This window comes from Epithele typhae (assembly GCF_022376455.1).
Source record: "Epithele typhae strain CBS 203.58 chromosome Unknown BXZ73scaffold_255, whole genome shotgun sequence".
NCBI classification, from domain to species: domain Eukaryota; kingdom Fungi; phylum Basidiomycota; class Agaricomycetes; order Polyporales; family Epitheliaceae; genus Epithele; species Epithele typhae.
Genome location: NW_025954446.1, coordinates 15,891 through 32,332, shown reverse-complemented (window position 1 = coordinate 32,332; position 16,442 = coordinate 15,891). Strand labels below are relative to the sequence as shown.

The 16,442-nt window shown below is 63.0% G+C and overlaps 7 protein-coding genes across 7 annotated transcripts; 4 read left to right on the top strand and 3 right to left on the bottom strand.

The window, feature by feature from the left end:
* BXZ73DRAFT_84019 (uncharacterized protein) lies at positions 1-1,898 on the top strand (the record flags this gene model as incomplete). Its single annotated transcript, XM_048023965.1, has 7 exons — positions 1-223; positions 274-420; positions 470-599; positions 691-944; positions 994-1,131; positions 1,192-1,672; positions 1,741-1,898. Coding segments are annotated over 7 exons (1,531 nt in total), but the record flags the coding sequence as incomplete, so codon positions are not given.
* Positions 1,899-4,711: 2,813 nt separating this feature from the next.
* Positions 4,712-6,405, top strand: BXZ73DRAFT_59270 (Indoleamine 2,3-dioxygenase; the record flags this gene model as incomplete). The annotated part of the gene is made up of 4 exons (XM_048021680.1): positions 4,712-5,005; positions 5,062-5,802; positions 5,860-5,925; positions 6,010-6,405. 4 exons carry the CDS (start codon positions 4,712-4,714, stop codon positions 6,403-6,405), a joined length of 1,497 nt encoding a protein of 498 aa, XP_047870745.1.
* A 453-nt stretch (positions 6,406-6,858) lies between these two features.
* On the top strand, positions 6,859-7,498 carry BXZ73DRAFT_59272 (phosphatase inhibitor-domain-containing protein; the record flags this gene model as incomplete). The annotated part of the gene is made up of 2 exons (XM_048021681.1): positions 6,859-7,081; positions 7,194-7,498. 2 exons carry the CDS (start codon positions 6,859-6,861, stop codon positions 7,496-7,498), a joined length of 528 nt encoding a protein of 175 aa, XP_047870744.1.
* A 552-nt stretch (positions 7,499-8,050) lies between these two features.
* Positions 8,051-9,508, bottom strand: BXZ73DRAFT_59274 (uncharacterized protein; the record flags this gene model as incomplete). The annotated part of the gene is made up of 3 exons (XM_048021682.1): positions 8,051-8,353; positions 8,570-8,791; positions 9,188-9,508. 3 exons carry the CDS (start codon positions 9,506-9,508, stop codon positions 8,051-8,053), a joined length of 846 nt encoding a protein of 281 aa, XP_047870743.1.
* A 346-nt stretch (positions 9,509-9,854) lies between these two features.
* BXZ73DRAFT_94014 (transcription initiation factor IIF beta subunit) lies at positions 9,855-11,311 on the bottom strand (the record flags this gene model as incomplete). The annotated part of the gene is made up of 5 exons (XM_048026718.1): positions 9,855-9,995; positions 10,058-10,303; positions 10,581-10,883; positions 10,919-11,038; positions 11,171-11,311. The coding sequence occupies 5 exons, from the start codon at positions 11,309-11,311 to the stop codon at positions 9,855-9,857; spliced, it is 951 nt and encodes a 316-aa protein (XP_047870742.1).
* A 1,331-nt stretch (positions 11,312-12,642) lies between these two features.
* BXZ73DRAFT_84016 (chitinase) lies at positions 12,643-14,255 on the top strand (the record flags this gene model as incomplete). Its single annotated transcript, XM_048023964.1, has 7 exons — positions 12,643-12,732; positions 12,788-12,795; positions 12,868-13,236; positions 13,279-13,471; positions 13,516-13,720; positions 13,778-13,926; positions 13,989-14,255. The coding sequence occupies 7 exons, from the start codon at positions 12,643-12,645 to the stop codon at positions 14,253-14,255; spliced, it is 1,281 nt and encodes a 426-aa protein (XP_047870741.1).
* Positions 14,256-15,564: 1,309 nt separating this feature from the next.
* BXZ73DRAFT_109538 (cytochrome c) lies at positions 15,565-16,162 on the bottom strand (the record flags this gene model as incomplete). Its single annotated transcript, XM_048017301.1, has 5 exons — positions 15,565-15,573; positions 15,639-15,722; positions 15,798-15,915; positions 15,988-16,087; positions 16,147-16,162. The coding sequence occupies 5 exons, from the start codon at positions 16,160-16,162 to the stop codon at positions 15,565-15,567; spliced, it is 327 nt and encodes a 108-aa protein (XP_047870740.1).
* Positions 16,163-16,442: the final 280 nt, after the last annotated feature.

The window sequence follows — 16,442 nt, the reverse complement described above, 5'->3', positions numbered from 1 at the left end:
TGAGCTGGCGATCAAGGAGAAGCAGAAGTTCGAGCGGCTGGTGGTGCCCAAGGAGACCCTCCTTGAGCTCTTTGGGTACAACAAGTACAAAAAGTACCTCATCGAGTCCAAGATTCCCGATGGCACGTCGACGACCGTATATCGTTGCGGGCCTATGATCGATCTCTGCGTTGGCCCGCATATCCCCCATACCGGCAAAATCAAGTCGTTCATGGTCACAAAGGTTCGGGCATCCAGCATGTTGCGTCTTGTTCATAGCTCACTGCTCGACAGAACTCCGCCTCGTACTTCCTTGGAGACTCCAACAACGAATCTCTCCAGCGAGTATATGGCATCTCATTCCCCGACAAGAAACAAATGACGGAGTACAAAGCGTTCCTGGAGGAGGCTGCTCGTCGTGATCACCGAAAGATTGGAAAGGTGCGTGAACATCCTTTCCGATCGGGCGCTCGCCTCATCCCCAGCACAGGAGCAAGAGCTGTTCTTCTTCCACGACGCCAGCCCTGGAAGCTGTTTCTTCCTCCCGCACGGAACGCGTATCTATAACACGCTCCTGGAGCTGATGCGGTCAGAATACTTCAAACGCGGTTATCAAGAAGGTGAGCTCGCTTCAACTCTCCGTTCACTGTGACTCATGCGCATGCAGTCATCTCCCCGAACATGTTCCATTCGAACTATGGGAGCAATCAGGTCATTGGCAGAACTACAAAGACGACATGTTTACACTCAACGTCGAGAAGGAGATGTGGGGGCTGAAACCCATGAACTGCCCTGGCCACTGTCTCATCTTCGATTCGCGCGATCGCAGTTACAAGGAGCTGCCCATCCGTATGGCCGAGTTCGGTGTCCTGCACAGGAATGAGGCGTCGGGTGCTCTCACTGGCCTCACGCGTGTGCGGAGATTCGCCCAGGACGACACACACATCTTCTGCTTGCCTTCGCAAGTAAGATTATTGACCGTGAACACATCGGCGAATACTGACCGGTTCATAGATCGAAGAAGAGCTTGCGAATATGTTCGACTTCATGGAACACATCTACGGCATGTGTGGCTTCGATTTCCAGCTTGAACTTTCCACCCGTCCCGACAACTTCCTCGGCGAGCTGGAGACATGGAACGAGGCTGAGGCTGTCAGTACTCAATCCGTGTTCTTCCATTCCGCTCTAAACCCTAACCTTACCCACTCACAGCAACTTACTCGCGCTCTCGACAAGGCCTACCCAGGCAAATGGGAGCTGAACCCCGGCGACGGTGCGTTCTACGGGCCCAAGATCGACATCAAGATCCGGGATGCCCTCAGGCGTTCGTTCCAGTGCGCGACGATCCAGCTCGACTTCCAGCTGCCCCAGCGGTTCAACCTCAAGTACCGCTCCGCGGACGAGGCCGCAGACGCGGCGCCATCACGCCCAGTGATCATCCACCGCGCGATCCTCGGCTCCCTCGAGCGGTTCATCGCGATCGTCACCGAGCACTTCGCCGGCAAGTGGCCGTTCTGGCTCAGCCCGCGCCAGGTGCTCGTCGTCCCCGTCGCGGCGCCATACAAGGAGTACGCGTCTGAGGTCGCGGACACGCTCACCAAACTCGGCCTCTTCGTCGACGTCGACAACGGTGAGAACACGCTTCCGAAGAAGGTTCGGAACGGCGAGATCGCGCAGTACAACTTCATCCTTGGTGCGTTTTGGTTTTTTTTTTCGTCGGGCAGGGTGCGCGGCTGAGTGCTGACTCTTTGCGGTTTGTAGTCGTCGGCCAGGACGAGCTCGACACGCGCTCGGTCAACGTGCGCAACCGCGACGATGTCGGCACGAAGGCGCGCACAGAGACCCTCCCGCTCGACGACATCGCGGCGAAGCTCAAGGTGCTGAAGGAGACGAGGAGCCTGGCGAACAAATTTGTGTAGACGCCGACGGTATATATAGATGTTATGGCTAGGGGGACTGTGCTGTGCTCGTGATGCTCTCGATCGCATGGTAATATGGGGAGAAACAGTAAATATAAGAAGTTCCACTATCCGTGTAAGTCTGAGCCGGTGTGCTGGTCTGATCCACCTTCTTCGCTGCGTTAAGATGCGCTTACGGCTTGCACGAAGAGGGACCCATTAACGTTGAATGCGGAACCCAGGGTCCACTCGTAATGAAGCCCACTGTCGGAACGACCAGGACGGTCCCAGTCGGCGACTCTGCCGGCGGTCAAGCACGATCGACAGACACCGCCTGCAGGTTCGTAAGCTGGCACGCGGCAAGAGCCTGCCTCCTTCCTCCCGAAGCTCTCCGTCCTCGAGTGCCGCCTCTCCGAAGCCACGCTCACCCAAGCACCTGGACGCGCCGTTATGTGCATTTCAAGCCGGACAACTCGAAGCATGCCGAGCTTCTGCGACCTTGCCACTTTCACCGCGCACTGGCGAGCCTCTCCTGCACTCTCGACATCTAGCTACGCCTATTGCGGACGACGCCTCTGCGCGGCCCCATGCGGGCTTCACGCTTCACAGCTTCAAAGCTTCACCTCTCTATCGGGGGGCGCCCAGTATGTCGTCACTTGTCGCGCTCCGCCCGCGCCTGCAGTGCACAGTCGGCGCCCATCAAGCAGCTGCGTATCTCGCGCACCACGTAGTCTGAGGCCTGTCTCGACTCTCCTCCCAGCGGACCTCCTGACGCGCACCACGCAAGCGGGCTGCAAGGTTGCCGCTCTCTGGGATGGTGCTTCTCATCTGGCCGCAGTTGTGTGGGCACCGACCTCAAGGTAAGTCTTGACGGAAAACGCGACGCGGCCAAGACAAGGAACCTCAAGGGGTCCCCCTCTACCTGACCTCCCTCCATACTCGTCGCGCAACCCTATCATATCCCTATCCTTATTCTCATCGCGCAAAAGCCCCGTGGGGTCCCCGTTCGTCAGGGCCTTACGGGATCTGGAGTTTCGACGACTCTTCGACCTTTGACAGCGGTGGAAACAACCTGCGGTGTTCACAAGCCGAACGACTACGCTTACGGTTGTGGAGCCGTCAGGACACAATTCGGCGCTGGTCACCGAGGACGGCGGCCGCCGCGCTCTCCGATCTTCTCGCCGCCGCTAAAGTTGGCGCAGCGTTCGCAATCGCCGCACCTCGGAAGATGTCGTGACGTGTTGGTACCGCGCGCGGCGCACATGCGCAGGGTCTCATGTCATGCGAAGGACTCCAGAGGCGCCGCTGTGGGGATCGAGAAGAGCTCTCCGTTCCGGGTTGAGTTGAAGGTGAGTTTTCCATCAGACTGTCACCGATGGATCCTAAGTGCGCTCAACGAGCCCTCAGTCGCTTTGATCTGCCCAGACGACTCTCGACGGAGTGCGGCCCTAGTGGTTGACCCACGTTCCTGGACTGGACCATTCGCCACCTTTGCTCTGCTTGCCCGCTTACTCGTGGGCGGCCAAGAACGAGCCAAAGTACTCTTCCCTAGGCAGACTTTCGGCATACGAAGGAGCCAAAGGCCGCCCGCAAGTCTCGGAGATCCTCCCGAAGCACCCATGGTTGACTTGCTCTCACGTATCAGGCAAGAAGCTGGGATCGCTCGACGCGTTCGCTGGCGTCATTAAACGGACATGCTTAGCAACCTTGAACGCACGCCCACCTCTTCGCGCCAATACGCCACCAGGGGCGCTGCGTTTGCGAGTCGCCATCCCTGTGCACAATGGTTACACTCGCCATCCGGGCACCCTCGGAAAACGAGGTGGTGAATGTCTGCCGGGCAATACCCGCAGGCAAACCGCTCCGGGGGTCCTAGTTTCGTCTCGCCAAGCCTCGCTCACACATCCACCCCCTCCTCCGCGCGCCCCTCATCCAAAGCTACCCCACTCGCCGATGCTCACACAGTTGCGCAGACCGCCGCGATAGCCCGCTATCCACTCAATCATCGCGCGCGACGCGCCCTGCGTGCGCTCATCCTGAAAGCGGCGGCTGAACGACGAGGCCGGCATTCGCGCAAGAGACGTCTTGGACCGCGAGCGGTTCCATTGTTTCATTCCAGCTTCAGGCGGGGGCGGGCGGAAGGTGAAACCTCGCCATTGGCGGCTGCGCTTCGACGCCGCAACGCACGCTTCGGCGTGTGCACAGCTGCTGTCGGAGCGGTTTGTTCGACGCTTGAATGAATGTTTATTGACCGATTATGCCTCCTATAGGGTCTTCCGTTCGAACGTTACGTAGCGGCCAGCGGGGCGCGCGTGTGCTGTGCGTCCCGCTGTCGGAACGGCGTTGGAACGGCTCGCGCCGCTGAGACGCAGAGACACAGGAGGGCGGAGCCTAGCGGTGGCCGTGAGCCATGCAGCGGTGGGGAGGGGGTTAACGCAGCGCACCCGGTGGCGAGAGGAATGACGGCAGCAGCAGAAGCGCCGGACGCTGCGGACGCCGGGGCGGATGGGCCGAAAGGGGCCGCGGGGAGAACGCGGAGCGGAAGGCGGAAAGTCTCGGGGCCAGGGCCAGGCTCTTGCTCCCGCCAGATTGCTCGGGCGCTCGCGCCATGTCATCGCAACCGGAGATGGTGCCCAGTCAGCGGCTGTGGTACTTAAGATCCGGCCAAGCCACCATCCGCCATTGGAGGACGTCTCTCGATTCTCCCTTCATCCTTTCAACCGCCTCTTCATTGTCACCGCAACCGTCACCGTCCACGCCAAACGCACCTTCGCCTACGCCCGCCTACATTCCTCGGCCAACGTCCTGTTTGAAAACCGCCAGCCTCCTTCAAAATGCAGTCCCTTCCCGTCAACCACTTCCTCAGCCTCCAGCGCCCTGATGTCTTCGTGCCCGCCGCGGCTGGCACGCCCGACATGTCCACCCTCGCGGCCCACGACTTCGACGTCGACACACGCACGGGCTTCATGCCCCCTCAGCCACCGATCGCCCGTCTGCCCACCGCATGGGAGCTCTGGGAGGCCACGCTCGACGACGCCATCAGCAGCAAGCTCGAGCTCGCTGACAAACCCGGTCTTTCGCAAGATGACGAAGAGCGTTCGGCGCGCTGGCGGACCTCGGTCCGTAAGGTACGGACACCCCCTTGATGGTCCTTCCAGGCGCAAATCTGACGCTTCGCTCGCAGCTACCCATCCTCTCTACCGAGGCGATCAAGACGTCAGAGATCCTTCTCCGTCGCGCGCACTGCGTGCTCGCCTGGATCATGCACTTCTACGTGCACACCACCCCGGTCTCGGAGATGAGCATCCACATCCCCGCCCCCGTCACGGTGCCGCTCCTCCAGGTCTGCGCCCAGCTCCAGCTCCCGCCTGTGCTCACGTACTCGGACGACGTGCTCTACAACTGGGCGTTCAAGACCGCGCCCGCGGCCGACGGCCACTTCGTGCCCAAGGACGAGCTCTACAACCTGCGCTGCAACACGCTCTTCACCGGCTCGCGCGACGAGGAGGAGTTCTACCTCTCCTCGGCCCGCATCGAGCTCCGCGGCGTCGAGGCGCTCTCGCTCATGCGCGTGATCATGGACGAGGCCTTCGTCAACGACGCGATCGCCCACCGCCGCATCACGTCGTACCTCACCGAGCTCGCAGGCGTCGTTCGCCACTGCCGGCAGCTGCTCGGCGCCGTCCGGGACGGGTGCGACCCCAGCGTGTTCTACAACGAGATCCGCCCCTGGTTCCGCGGCTGCGACTCGGACACCCGCGGGCGCAGGTGGGTCTTCGACGGCCTCGAGCTCGACCCCACTCTGAAGGAGCCCACCGAGCTCTCGGGCCCGAGCGCCGGCCAGAGCTCGATGATCCACGCGCTCGACATCTTCCTCGGCGTCGACCGCTACTCGCACTCGAACTTCAAGGCCGACCTCGCCGCCGTCGCCGCCGCGCGCCAGCCCGCGACCCCGCCCGCGCTCCCGCCGCTCCTCCGCAAGTCCTCCTCCGCCTCCTCCTCCGACTCGTCCTCCTCCGACTCCTCCGCGCCCTCGACCCCGCTGACCGTCCCCGCGCGCCTCACGCCCCAGTTCCGGCGCGCGTCCTCCTCCTCCTCCGAGCGGTCCACGCCCGCCCTCGCGGTCAAGAAGTCGGTCGGGGTCCTCGCGCCCCTCCCCGCGCCCGCGCCCGCGCCGGGCCCGACGCCGTTCCTGACGCGGATGCAGAAGTACATGCCGCGCCACCACCGCGCGTTCCTCCGGCACCTGCACGCGAACCCGCGCCCGCTGCGGCACCTCGTCGAGGCCGCGGACGACGACGCGCTCCGCGCGGCGTACGACGAGGCGGTGACCGCGCTCAAGGAGTTCCGCGACGAGCACGTGCGGATCGTCGCGCTCTACATCATCATCCCCGCGCGCCAGGCGCAGGGCGCGGCGCCGAAGGAGGCGGGCGTGCCCAAGGGCACCGGCGGCACGGACGCGTACCAGTTCGTGAAGGGCGTCCGCGACCAGACCGCGGGCGCGATCCTGGGCCCGAAGACGGCGTGAGTGTATACGTTAAACGTTAAAGTCTTCGAGAGAGAGAGGGGATTTAGAGCGCACAATATTAGAGAGTCGTCCATTATGGTGGTTTTTATCGCTTGTTGTATTCGCTAATCTTAACGAGTTGTGTACCGATACGGATGTGGACGCACTGTGTTGTATTCTTATCATACCTGGGTGTTGTATTACCTCGCGCAACACATCTTTCATTGTGTTGCAACGCACTCGAATTGTTATCTTCTAACTGAGCCGCACAAGAACCCTTTGGTCATTGTGGTTCGAGCCATCGTGGTCGCCCGCAAAACAAGGGCCAGAGCTGTATTGAATAGCGTAGACAAACTCCGGGCCCAGACTCGTGACGTCGTTTGAGCGTCTTTGCAAGGCGCGCTTTCGGAGGTCATCCACACCTCTCCACCGCCCACCATCTCCTCCCGTACCCCCTCTGCGCTCCCTCACGCAATGGCCACCCGACAAGCTCGCAGACCCGGCGCAGTCCCCACACCTGACGGATCCCGCACGATCATCGTCCACGACGACCAGCCACGAGAAGAGGACGAGGGAGACGTGGAGCGTGCGCCCGTCGGCGCTCTGCGGCTCCGGGGTGCAACGCGGCACAGGCAGAGAGTCGTGTGGAGGGAGGATGTGGTGGACAACGAGGGCGCGGGGAAGAAGAAGTCAAAGAGTGCGTACTCACCCTTCATGCCATGCGAAGTCATGTCTGATACGCCCCTCGCTCTCCCCCTCCATCCTCGTATATGCGCATCGAACTGCACCCACGACGGCTCCTCGCACAGTCTGCTGCATATACCACAAACCCCGCGAGTTCGACGAGTCCTCCTCGGACGAGTCGAGCGACTCGGACTCGGACTCGGACGCCGACGACGGCCGCGCCCGGCGCCGCTGCAACGACCACGACCACGGCGACCACGACCACGGCCACGGCCACGGCGACCACGGTGCCGCCACGCGCGACCCCTCCGGCAGCGGCGTCGTGCACGAGCTCGAGGACAGCGACTCGGAGCCGAACGCGTACGAGCGCGCGCCGTACAAGACACCGAAGAAGACCCCACACCCGCACGCACACCCCGCCCAGCAGTGAGTCGGGGACTGCGCCTCGTGTGAGTCGCTGTCGTTTCCCCCGTTGGACGCGGAGCCGCCGACGCAGAGCCTGACGCGTTCTCGGACTCCAGCCTAGATGCTTCCACCACACCGCCTCGAGGCCCCGGCGTGCGCCACACCACCAACGCAGGCAGCCTCGGGTTGTACTCGATAGCCCCCCTTGTAGCCGCAGATCCTAGTCCGCAATCTCCATCCGTTCTCGTCTTCGTCAGTCTCCTCCTGCCCGGTCCCCGACTGCTCGGAACGCTGGGAGCGCGAGTGCCGTTCCGGATGCCGTTGAGGCATAGCTCGGCGTCGGCGGGGAGAAGACGCTGCACAGTTACGGCACTGACCACACGAACGTCATGCGCATCGTCAGTGCTCTCTCGGTGGGCTGAGTTTGACCACTGCTGCCTCGCTGACGATTCAGCTGCGGCACGTTTGTTTGAGACCCAGACTCGTCTAAATGCTATCTACCCTAAGTAGCAGGCTGTGTAACGATGCGCACCGATTCTCCAGTACGCAACGTCCCGCCTATCCCCGCCTTCAACGTTCAATCCTCGCCCAACCGCCCCTTGAGAGGCGCGAGCCCGAACGTGCGCCAGAACTCGACGCTGTCCATCGCCCGCCCGAGCATCTCCGGCGGCCGCGGCAGCGCGCGCACCCCGGCCTCGTCCATGAGCTCCTGCACCCACCGCTGCTGCTCCTCCGAGCCCCAGCCCGCCGCCCAGTCCCACCAGTCGTAGACGTGCGTGTCCGTGAGGAGCCACCGCTGGCCCGCGGCGCGCTCCGGGTGCGCGGCCACGGCGAGCACCGCGCGCGCGACGTCGAGCCCGTGCACCATGTGGATGCTGCCCTGCGCGCCGGAAACAACCGGGTCAGCAAGCGAGCGTGATGAACGAACTCTCGTCGTCCCAGGTCGGGGCGCGCGCGGGGCGATTGGGCTCTGCGCACCACCGTTGAGAGCCTCCAGATATGAACCTTCGTCCCTCTCGAAACGCACTCAAGGTGCCGCGCGCGACCGCACGGTGCCGTCCGTGCCGTGTGCGATGGTAGGGAGAGACGCGCGCACCTTGGCCCGCAGCGCGTCCTTGCTCGCCGCGACGCGCGCGACCCAATTGCGCGGCTGGCGCGCGCCGCCCCAGAGCCCGCTCAGGTCGAGCACCGTCGTCCGCGCGGTCCCGGGCGAGAGCGCGAGGAGCTCTTCTTCCGCGGCGGCGCGCGCGTTCGTCGGGTCCACGGGCGAGTGGCGGTCCGTCCACGCGAAGGTGTCGGGCTGCATCGTCGGGCTCCCCTGCGAACGTAGGTTGGGAAGGCGTCAGAAGTTGGTCACGATTAATATTCAGCATGTGTCGGCGAGGATCGTGCCGCTGCTGCGAATCCGATGTGCAGTGCGTCCGCTCAACGTCCCCAGCGCCGCGCCGCGCGTCGACGACAGAGACGTGTGCAGTACAGTGTGCACAGGGCTGCTGCGACGAGCGACGGTGCGCGAGACGCCGCGGACGTCGCTCGCCGTCTACAGCCCTGATTCCTGAAACCACATGCGCACCCCCTCGCCCTTCAAAAGCTTATCCGACCCGCTCTCGAAGAAGACGCGGAAAGAACCTAGAGCGGCTCCTCCCCTCCGCACTCACGCAACGGCCCGCCGCACGAAGCACCCAAGCACCCAAAAACTCAAGCGCGCACTCACGTCCCATATCCCCGTCGAGCCCAGCGCGACGAACAGCGTCTCCGGCCCCGCGTCCCCGTGCGTCGCGCGGTAGAGCCGCACGAGCCGCGCCGCCGCGCCCGGCGCGCGCAGCGGGAACGCGACGAGCACCGCGCGCGCGGCGGGCAGCGCGCGGAACGGCGCGGGCGCGTCCGAGGCGGGGTCGAAGTCGAACGGGAGCGTGCCGTCGCGGCCGGTGCGCGTCGTCGCCGCGTGGGAGACGCCGCGGGAGGCGCAGAGCGGGGCGAGGAAGGTGGAGGTCCAGCCGGCGCCGAGGATGAGGAGGTCGACTTTGCCGGCCATCGTGGGGGCTGGGAGAGAGAGAGGGGGGGAGGGACGTGCACGAGATGGTGGTTGGGAAGGGGCGGGGCCCACGGCCCCACGGGCAGCGCTGCGTCATCCGCCGTCACGCAACCGGTTCTCAGCATAGAATATGAGTAGGGCAGACGAGTTCTCAGGAACGTTCAGGCTGCTGCCGACATCGGACAACCGTGGAAGGGGCGGGGTATACAACTAATCAGGTAGATTTGTGTAGGCCTCGCTCGAACGGCTTCGGAAGGGAAAGGATGTGCATTGCGATAGACTCGACATATAAATACAGCGTACGAAAAGCAAAGGTCCATGAAGGGAGAAAACATACGCAGCATCGTCATGAAACCTCCTCCATGTCATCGTCATCGTCATCATCATCGTCATCGTCGTCGTCGTCGTCTTCGTCCTCCTCGCCCTCCATCTTGATGTCCTCCATCTTGACGCTGCTCGGGCCCGCGGGCACGTCCTCCGCCTTGATCTGCAAGCACAAGCGCACGCCGTCGGACGCGCTCGAGAAGCACGGCACGGAAGCGCACTCACCCCCTCGCCCTTGAAGTTCGCCATGAGCTCCCAGTTGCCGTTGTGCTCGCCGCTGCGGTGCAGGAAGGCGACCTCGGAGAGGACCTCCTTGAGGTACGCCTCGGGTTGCTGCGTGCGCTCGCGGAGCACGCGGATCGGCCACCGCTCGCGCTCCTGGAAGGCGCGGAAGAGCTCGTCGAGCAGCTGGTCGCGCGGCATACGCGCCATGCGCTCGAACTGGCCCTTGGCGGTCTTGCCTTTTGTTTTCTGCGCGGCATACAGTCAGCCAAGAACAGGTAATGGGTTGCAGCGAACGAGTAAACGCATCGCAGTCACGGGGAATGTGGCAAGCGGATTTCAAAAGGGAATGAGGGCGGGGAGTGGGCCGTTGCGTCGGCTGAGGTTGACGACATGACGAAGGATGTCAATCGGTACAAAAGGTAAAAAACCACCATGATCCTCTCGTGCAGACTGACATCCTCCCAGGAACCGCATAGAAAATAATAATACCGCCGTGGAACAACAGAGCGAAAGGGAGACATACGAAGATGTTGAAGCCCGCATGCGACGTCGCGCCACTTGCGAGCCGGTTGATGTCTCCCCGGCCGCCCGAGACCGCATCCTCGATCCGTTGCGTCGTCCGTGCGGGCGTGTTCGCGAGCGTCGTCCTGGCCTTGAGCCGCTGCCGGTACTGGTCCGTGAAGCGCGGCCGGAGGTTGCACTTGTGCTTGACGCGTCCGGTGAGGATCGTCGTCCGTGCGCGCGAGGTCGTGCCCGGCTCCTTCTCGCGCTCGGCGACGACGATCTCGTTCTCCACGTTCTCGTTCTGCATGTCCATCTCGTACTCCTCCGGGCCGTTCCCGGGCGCGTTCGGGGGAGGACGAGCATGATGCGCGGCTTGTGGCCGCTGGACGTGTCTACGTTTTGGTAGACACGGATCGTAGCCAGGTGCACGCCTTCTTCATCGACGGCGGACCAACGTTCCATTAAGTGTTTGGGTATCTCGGAGACTTTCAGTATGGGGTAAAAGGGTTGGGAGACGGTTTAGAGAAGCAATTCTCCGCAACGATGGAGGGGCTTATTGTATGCGGATACCGAATGCGACTGAGCCTCAGATAATAACAGACGGCTCACCTTCACCAGCCACACTCTCCCGTTCCCTGCATCCATCATGAGAGGTTCGTCTGGGTCTGGTTGGTTGTCGTCATCGTTGCCTCCGTGAACGGAGTCAAACTGCTTCGAGTCCTCTTCCTCGACTATTGTTGAATCGTCCATTTTGACAGTGGCGCAGAGACAAGATAATGCGGCTGGCCTGTGGGAGTACTAGCAGAGCCTGACGGAGTGTACGGGGAGAGAGGAGGTGGTGGAAGACGGGAACAAGGCGTGACCGCGTCTCGGAGTTGCCACTCGGGCTTGTGGCTTTAGGCGCCCTTGACTCAACGCGGGCCGTTGCCTCCGATTGCCGAAGCTGTTGTTCGAGTCGCGACAAGCCCTTGACCACGACAAGCTCACTTCTCCTTGTATCGACTGGCTCGTCCTGACTCTGAACTGCCCCACTGCTTGCCATCTCTTCGTCGTCTGTCTCGCCATTACATGTGGGCTGCCACCAAGGCGTCGTTCAATCTGCAGAGTACAAGAAAGAGGAGCGCGGACAGCCCTGGCATTGGTTTCGGAGGAGGACCATTTGGAGCCCTGGCACTCGCACTGACTGGGTGGGAGTCTGAAACGTGAGTTTTTGGCCGTGCCCCACACCGTGGCATTTGTCGCGGGCAGGTTCCCCGCAAGTCCGCACCCACGCATCGTTCTCGCCTCCGTCGCGCGTATCATCCTGGCCCCGCTCTTCGCATCTGCTCGTCGTTATCGGTCCCAGCTGTCCGTGTGGGTATTCTAGCGTCCTTATCTGTCGCCGGGACCGGTACTCCTCCGACTCGGCGCCGGCACGCCCCGAACGAGCGTTGAAAACGGCAGAACAAACCGAATCACTGTGTTTCAACTTTCGATGCTGCCCTCCTCTCTGTCGTCCCAAACTCGCTGGAGCGCATCTGTTCCAGGGTGGTCGCGATCGCAGCCGCCCTTTTTTGTCTCCTATGATCCTTTTTTTGTTCCTCCGCCTCAAATTTTATGTCCCCCGCAGCAAGGTCTCCAACTCAATTCTTCTCATGTCCGCCCTCCGCCTACCTCCACATCCACATCCGCTCACAGCAACCGGTCTGGGATACGAGCGACTTGTAACCTCTGTAATCTCGGCGCGCTGTTGTAGTCGCAGGCGCCTGGCTCGCCACCCCTTTCTGCCCGAAAACTTGTGCGCCCCGCCCCACTCGATGTGTCTCACGGCACCCAGAGGGGCTCTCGCAGGCCGGCGGCGGACGCCGTGCGTGGGTGAATGGGCGCTGGGGATAGCAGTGCAACTGCCATCAGCCTATCCTTGTCGCGCACCGGGCGGCACAGCGGGGCGGGGGTATATAGGCCGCCCCCGGACGACGCGGAGCTGCAGGCGGTCTTTTCTGTCCCCTCCACGCTCTTTGCGCTTCCTCCGCCCGTTCGGTGGCCTTCTTCCCCTTCACATTCCTTGCGGCCCTCGCCAGTCTGTCATTCCCGCGCACGCCATGCAGCAATCCATGCTCCCCCTCGCGCTCCTTTCCCTTCTCGGAATGTTCAGCCACGCTCTGGCTTTCGACCTCAGCAAGAACGACAACGTACGTCTTCCTTCCCTCGCGTTCCTCCCCGCTCTCACTCTCGCTTCTCTCCCAGCTCGCGGTGTAAGTGTATACATCAACTTGCGCGCTTACGCGCCCGTTCATGTTCGTGACATTGACGCTCGCCTCGAATAGCTACTGGGGCCAGGGTGCGAACCAGAAGCCTCTCGCGGCCTACTGCGCCGACGACACCATCGACGTGATCCCCATCGCGTTCCTTACCTCCTTCACCGGCGCCGGAAACCTTCCCTCGCTCAACGTCGGCAACGCGTGCGGCGGCACCTTTGCCGGCACCGAGCTCCTCCAGTGCAACTCCCTCGCGGCCGACATCAAGACGTGCCAGAGCAAGGGCAAGGCCATGCTCCTCTCGCTCGGCGGCGCCGACACCGGCAACGTCGCGTTCACCTCCGACGCCACCGCGAAGGCTTTCGCCGACTTGATTTGGAACCTCTTCCTCGGCGGATCCAGCCAGACTCGCCCCTTCGGTGATGTCAAGCTCGATGGGTGCGTTACCTGACCATCGATTCATTCGTCAGGCGCTGACAGCCCAATCCGCAGCGTCGACCTCGACATCGAGAGCGGGAACGGCGCGCACTTCGCCGCGTTCGTCACCGAGCTCCGCTCCAAGTTCACCTCGGACTCGTCCCAGACCTACTACGTCACCGCCGCGCCCCAGTGCCCCCTCCCCGACGCGGCCATCGGCGCCGCGCTCACCGCCGCCCACTTCGACGCCGTCTTCGTCCAGTTCTACAACAACTACTGCGGCCTCGCCGCCCCCCCCAGTTCAACATGGAGGCGTGGGACAGCTGGGCGAAGACGCAGTCGTTCAACAAGGACGTGAAGGTCTACATCGGCGCCCCGGGCTCCCCCAGCGCGGCCGGCTCTGGCTACGTCGACCCCGCCACGCTCGCGAAGATCGCCAACAACGCCCAGAAGCAGTACTCGTCCATGGGTGGTGTCATGCTGTGGGACGCCGTCACCGCGTACAGTACGTACTGCGCGCGCTCGCCGGCTTCCGATCCTGACCAGTGTTCGCGCCGCGCAGACAACCAACGCTACGACCAGGCCATCAAGAAGGCTATGACCGGCTCCGGCTCGTCTGCCCCCGCGTCCTCTAGCCAAGCCACGTCCTCGTCCTCTAGCCAAGCCGCGTCCTCGACCAAGACGGGCTCTGCCTCTTCGACGAAGACCACTGTGGCTCCTCGACGCCGACGACTGGGGACTCTTCGACGCAGACGACCGACTCCTCGACACAGACGGCCGACTCCTCGTCCACGCAGACCGGCTCCGCCACCTCCGCCCCGACGAGCCGCGGTCACCGGTCTCGGACGCGCACCAACTGGCACCACCGCTCGACCTCCTCGGACTTTGGTCACACCGTCCGCGTCGGCGATGGTCCTTCCTCGTCCGGGTCCTCAGCCGCTTCCGAAACCTCGAAGGCCAGCGTCTCCGCCTCCTCCACCGACTCCGCCTCCGCGTCCCCCAGTCCCCGACGACCGGCTCGTGCTCGTCGCGGAAGATGAGGCGCGCGCACAAGCGCACCGTCCGCCACTGAGCGCCCCGCTCCTCTGGCACGCCCTCCCTTCTCCCATCTTCCCCTTCCCCACCCCTTCTCCCGCTTCCTCGCGCGCGCCGATTCTCCGCGCGGAGTGCGTGCACTCCTTCCCTTCCCGCGGCCTCGCAGGCCGCCCTGCTCTCTTCCCTCTTCTCCCCCTCTCTGGCTAGCATTTCCGAGTCCCGTTTCGTTTCGCTCTCGCGCTCCACTGCACACGTCCCGTCTCCTCCCCACCGGCCACCGCGTGGCTTCGCCCCCAGCGGCGCTCCCCTCTAATACGGGGCGCTCGACGCGCCCCGCTGGCACGACCCCACACGACCCCCCACGCACGTCTCCCGGCCGCCGCGCGGCCCACGCGCTCGTTGTATCCATACTACGTTACTACGTACTCCACCGCACCCGCCGACCGCGCATGCGCTCCGTCGCTGCGCTGTAGCACTACTGGCCAGCCCACTAGAGTTTTGACACGCAGGGTTATAGCACTATGCGTTTACATGCCCTCCCTCCGCGTGCGCGTGCGCCTGCTCCGGTGGTTGCAGTGCGATCTTCGCCTCCGTTGCGGTCTGGACGATCGCGAGCTCGAGCTCGACTTGACCGCGGGTTCGAACGTGCCGCGTCGCCGCACCTCGTCAGTATCGCTGTGAGGCTAAAGTTGAGCTGTGAAGCTTAAAGCTCTTTAAAGCTTGACTTGGATTGAGACGACGTCAGCAAACACTGGGCCGCGTTTGAGCGCTAGCGGTCGCACATACGTGTGCGCACCTGCGCCGTCCAACACGCGAACGTTTCTCCCAGCATGCAGACGTCTCGACAACACTCAACACTAGCTCAAAAACCCGTCTGATCGAGCGACACGCAAATCATTATTCACACCCAGCTGGGGCCGGCAGGGACGTTCAATTGTGTGCGGGTCCGCGGCTCTGCCCGGTGCCGGGTCCATTGGCGCAAGGCACGCCGCTCGCAGTTGACGTCACCGCCATCCACTCCGCACTCTCCCGCAGTCGAAATCGCTCGCCCACCGTCACCGACGTTGGCCGTGTCGTCAACGGCGCGTCACCACCGTCGGAGTTCGATGTCGTCGAACATCACACAGGAACAGCACAACAGTGATTATGCTGAGCGCGAATACCGTTCCGTGTCCAAAGGAGTGGTATTGCGTGAGGGGGGGTGGGGTGTGTCCAACGTACGCCGAACGTCGTGGCCGTCTACATTACTATGACCAGTGCGGAGACCGCGTGTACAATAGGGTAGAGATGAAAGTCCGTACAAGAACAGAGCGATTATGCGCACTGCGGACAGAAGGACAACGATGATCAGGCCACCGGCCAACAGAAAGTGGTGAACCGTGACTTACCGACTCCTTGAGGTAGGTGATGAGGTCGTTCCGGTCCTTCTCCTTCTTGAGACCCGCGAACGCCATCTTGGTACCGGGGATGTACTAGAGCCAGCAGCGGCGAAGGGGAGGGGCGGATGAGCACCGACGGAGAGACATGACGTGGCAGGCGAGGCGCACCTTTTTCGGGTTCTCGAGGTACTCGAACAGCGTCTGCTCGGTCCAGATGATGCCCTTGTTCACATTCGCGGCCGTGTAGGAGAAATTCTCCGCCTGGCCGGTCTTGCGATCGAAGACACTGCAAGCAGAGAGACCGTCAGCGCCCTGCACTCGAGAGCGCGTCGACCGCGCGCAGACGATAGGTACGCACCCGTTGAGGTTGGGGCCGACCTTGTGAGGCTCGCCCTTGCCGACGGTGTGGCACTGGGCGCAGCGGGTCTTGAAGAGACCGGCACCCTTGGAAGCGTCACCTACACACGAAGCCCGTCAGATCTGTTCCAGCGAGCGCAGCGTACCGGACGTGTCGTACCAGGAGCGAAAGACATGTCTAAAGTCTAGGAGGTCGTGAAGGGGGCGCGATTAGGTGGGCGGGAGAGGGAGCGCAAGCGGAAGGTGGCAGGAGCAGGTGTCGTGGCGAACAAGCTGCCCGCGCTCGTTTTTCCGTTATATGCGCCTCGGGTACCGGTTTCCCCCGGCGCGGCAGGCCTCCAATCGGGGCGCGGCGGTTTGCTGGCCTGGCCATCCCCGCCACATCACCAGCGGGGTCCCGCCTCTGCCGCAGCGCCCATCCACCGGCACTGGCGTCTGTAGGGCTGCTCCGCTCAG